A 4,375-nucleotide genomic window follows, 5' to 3' on the forward strand; every position below is an offset into this window, starting at 1 on the left:
TCTCCTGTGCATCTCCCACCCCCACCACATCATCTCCCCCATGTTCCCCTTGCTGAGAGCCCCCTCCCCCACCACACAAGCCCATGCAGCCTGAGGTAGGCAGCAGCTCAGTCCTGACTGGCTCTGGGCTAGGGCTAAAGCCATTGCTGAGCTGCTGCCTGTTCTGAGCTGGTACTTGAATCTAAGGTTGGGTTCTCTCTCGTGTTGACTGGGGGCAAAAACCATATCTTGGATTGGAATAAATACTGTATACCATTACTCCTAACTTTCCTCCTTAACTTACTCTGGAGTGGAGTAACTGACACCAGTATATAACTGTACATTGTGTATCTGATCCACATTTACACTGGTATGAATGCACACTACACTGGAAGAAATGTGTTGCTACTAAATCCTGAGCATGACAGCAAGAACCAGAACCCACAACTTACCTTTCCAGGGGAGTATCTTCATCAGTGGACTCATTTGTTCTCCATCTGACCCTCTGACTTTCATTCCTGACTCAGTGACCCAGTTTCAACATGAAGGTTGGAAAGTGTCCCCACCTAGCCACATCTATGCCTTTGTAATTAAGGCACTTATGTGGGACACAGGCAAGGGCAGATCCAGGACTGGCAAAGGGGGGTGAGGGAGCAGTCACTCATGCTGCAGGGGTGGCTGCATCCCCACTACCAGCAGCCACTCTGCCCCCCACAATCCACTGGTACAGGCAGACTGCACTGTGGAAGCCTCCTGAATTAAGTTCCCAAAGCAGTAGAGAATTCTCTTCCCCTCCCCTCCATGCTCAAAGCCACATCCCCCTCCCCTCCCCTGCTCTCCACCTACCACTGCCACTTTCTCTGCTGTCCAGCCGATAAGGACAGCCTATCACCTGGACAGCCTATCGCCTGGACTTCAAAGCCATGCTGGCCCACTCCAACCAGGCAGCCTGGGGGCTGGGCTCAGCTGGGAACAGCAACACCAGGAACAGCAGCTGCAGTGGGTGGGTAGTGGATTATCCCATCCTTCCCAGTCCCCTGGGAGCTGGCATGGGGAGGGGGAACCCACCCTACCACCTATTCCCTGCTGCTGCTGCTATTCCCAACTCCCATGCAGCTAGAACAGAAAGGAGCAGTTTTGAAGCATTCCCCAACCCTGGGACTACAGGGAAAACAGCAGTGACAAGTGGGGGGAATGGACAGGGGAAGGGACACTCTTGTGAGCACAATGGGGAAGGTGGGAAATCCTTACATGCTTTGGGAGCTTTAAAGAAGCCCCCAGAAGCTCCTGCAGCATGGTCTAATCTTGGGGGGCGGGGGTGGAGTCTGGATCCACCCCTGGACATGGGAGATACAGGGTTGAATCTCTTCAGACTCAAGAAGGCTTAGAACCCAAGCACTGAGAACCTACTTCCTGAGTGATTGCCCTACCCATAAAGCTACTATGCAAAAGGTGGCCACTATCACCCTGCCATGTTTTTGAGTAAGAGTCACCACAGCTACTCTGCTTTATACCAAACTCAGTGTTGCCAATGTGAGTTAGGTGCTCTGTATGTACCTAGATCAAGCCTCTGTGGGATTTCTGTAGGGTTTTGGTACCTCGCTAGCTCTGAATGAGACTGGAGCAGTGTTTAGGCAGACACAAGGTGCCCAGAAGCTCAAGATAGATTGCTTCTGAACTTCACAAACATCCAAGGTTCGGTATCTAGGGAGTTTTCCAAGTAAATTTAGGTGCCTAAGTGGTTTTGCTGCTGCTGCAGTGGAGTTGATCTGGATCACTTTGTGACTCAAAATCCTAAATTCTGCTTAACTCCCATTTAAGAGCCTAATCTACATCTGAATCTGGCCCATAGCAACCCTAGTCTAAAGGCACAAACAGAAATGCAGCTCCCCAGTCTAACTCATTACGCTTTATAGAAAGCACCATGAGTTAGACCAATCCTCCTGACCCAACAGATGTTAGCTTTTTTAAGCTGATCCAGAGAGAGAAGCTGCATCTCTGCAGCCTCTTCCCCTAGCTCTGTCCCACCTCTCCCAGCCACCAGTGGTGTCAGCATGGCAGGGGGAGAAGGCAAGTGAGGAAGGTCCATTTTAGGGTTTGCAGTGGTTTGAGGGGTGGACTGGAGCCCCCCCCAAATCAGGGGTGTGCCTGTCTAGTGCTGGCTGGGCATCCCTCAGAATGAGCTCCCTCTGCTCCCTTCCCCACCTCCCATTCTGAAAACAGCACCGGGAGCAGGCCTGGGCTGACGCAGTCCAGGCCTGCTCCCAGTGTGCACAGACACAGATTACTTAAGGTGCTCCGCTTTGGTTCAGATTATTGCAGGATCAGGCCCTTTTAAAGTGCTCTGCAGCCATGCACTCATGTTAGGTCATGGATGTAGACCACTTTCTGGGGCCAGATTGAGCAAAATTTGTCACTTCTGTCTGTGCCTTAACATTACTAGATAAAGAAGGAAAATAAATTATGTTTGGTGAACAAAGTCTTGCTTTCACTCAGAAAAAAAGCTTCAGTCAACTAACACATGCCTTTTCTACCCTAGGATTTCACCATCTGATTGTTACCATCTAGTAAAAGACAGAGAAGCAAACAAACCTTTTCCTTAGTGTGGAAACAAAGTAACAAGGTCTGTTAAGCAGTTCTGGGTCTTCTATAGTAAAAACATGCCTCAAGTGAATACTCACTTCCCCTCTGGAGGTATGCGGCCACTCCCCAGTATTTCATCTTGAATTTGGCAGGATCTTCAGTGTCAGTGAAAGAACCAATCATGTCAGCACATATGTCCCAGTTACTGCAGCCAGGAAGAAACAAAAATATGATCAATTCAAATGTGACAACCTAGACTTGGGTTCCATGAACACATGGTCTCAGGAGTAGGAGCAGAAATGAGAGCAAACCAGAAGCACAGGGAGATAGAGAGATAGAAGAGAAAGAAAAGGGAGGATGCTAGGGAACTGACTTGAAAAGTCGGACTCTGCCCTTTGCAGTCGCGCTCATCTGCCCGTACTCATCTACAGAAAACTCGGCTACCACATTATCTTGCAGAAACAGCCCTTCAGGGTCTTTCTTGGCCATGGCGTACCAGATGCCGCTGTACTACAGGGAAAAGAGAGAGGTTCTGGTGAGGCTTGGTGAGCATGGGAAGCAGGTAAAAAATGGATTTATGTGGATTATGCAGGATGAACCCTTCTGATCTTTTACCCTAAGGGTTGCACACAGCTATTGTCCACAATAAACAAAAAAATTACAGTCACAAGTTACAAGCAAGCAGACATCCTAGCCCCTTGCATATTTGGGCACTTGGTGCCCAAATATGCTGTTATGACTGACGGTAGTTCTAGTCTGTGATGCCTTATAGGGGAGGACACCTATTTGCTTATTAAGCACACCCAGCAATTCCCCTTCAGGGGATTCCCATGGTGCCTGCATCAGGCTGCCTCCCCCCAACTCAGGGCATGTGTATCATACTGCCAGGCTTCAACATAGGCACAGGTCTGCAAGCGAGGGAACCCTGACTGAAGCGGGGACCCAACACAGCAGCATAATGGCCCCAAATAATGTCTGTAAAAACTAATGAAATGGCCCCAGACAATGTCTGTAAACACGAATGAAGCGGAACAACTGTGCCGGGACACATCCCACCACAGATGATCCTGCTCCAAAGATAACATCTGTTTATACCCTTTGTGTTCAACTGTACCCTTGAAACAGAGAACAAGTCCAGCTGCTCCTACAGTACAAAAACATCAACGCACCCTGGAGCACAGGCACCACAAAAACCTGGATCTGCCATCTGGCTCTTCCTAGATTCAGTTAGTTGCAAGCCAGTCTTTTGTAATGATGAAACAGGAACAACTTTATTTCTCCCCTTAACTAATAAAAGCGTTTACTCTGATATTTAATACTAGAAGGATCCTAAAAGACCCACTGATGAGTCTGGGTTTTCATAGGCCAGTTTGCAGCCGGGTCTAGAGATTTTGATGAACTGAGAGCAGCTGGAATTTTTCACTTCCTCTAGTGCTATCAGCCTACGACGCATGAGGTCCTTTTCCTTCCAACAGATCCCTGGGGCAGTCACACTCCCTCCTCTGCTGCTTAGAGTTTACTGTTTGGAGCCCAAAGGTGCGAAGAGCCCAAGGCCCAAGCAGGTTTTTTGCACCACCCCAGAGCCTGGATCCAGACGCGTGGGTACAGCAGAAGTGTCCGACTTAGGTTAGGTCTGACAGCCTGGGTCTAGCTCGGAAGGCCCCGCAGGGGAGCCGCGGGCGGCTGGAAGCTCGGGAGGCCGGAGCGGGCAGGAGCAGGGCGGGCGGGCAGCACCTACGCGAGCCTTGTCGAAGTTGTCCTGGACCCTGAAGCCGCTCACTCTGCAGTCCCGCTCGGCTCGGCCCCCGCCCGG

The 4,375-nt window shown here is 50.1% G+C and overlaps 1 protein-coding gene across 1 annotated transcript in view; it reads right to left on the minus strand.

Annotated features, from left to right (window-relative positions):
* RBP4 (retinol binding protein 4) overlaps positions 1-4,369 on the minus strand; it is a gene marked incomplete at its 5' end in the record, with an annotated part of 10,844 nt that extends 6,475 nt beyond the window's left edge. The window contains 3 exons of the mRNA XM_025210864.1: positions 2,661-2,767; positions 2,936-3,072; positions 4,301-4,369. Of these exons, the coding sequence (XP_025066649.1) occupies positions 2,661-2,767; positions 2,936-3,072; positions 4,301-4,369 (313 nt within the window). The remainder of the gene's footprint in view (positions 1-2,660; positions 2,768-2,935; positions 3,073-4,300) is intronic.
* Positions 4,370-4,375: the final 6 nt, after the last annotated feature.

This window comes from Alligator sinensis, unplaced genomic scaffold (genome assembly GCF_000455745.1).
Source record: "Alligator sinensis unplaced genomic scaffold, ASM45574v1 scaffold472_2, whole genome shotgun sequence".
NCBI lineage: Eukaryota > Metazoa > Chordata > Crocodylia > Alligatoridae > Alligator > Alligator sinensis.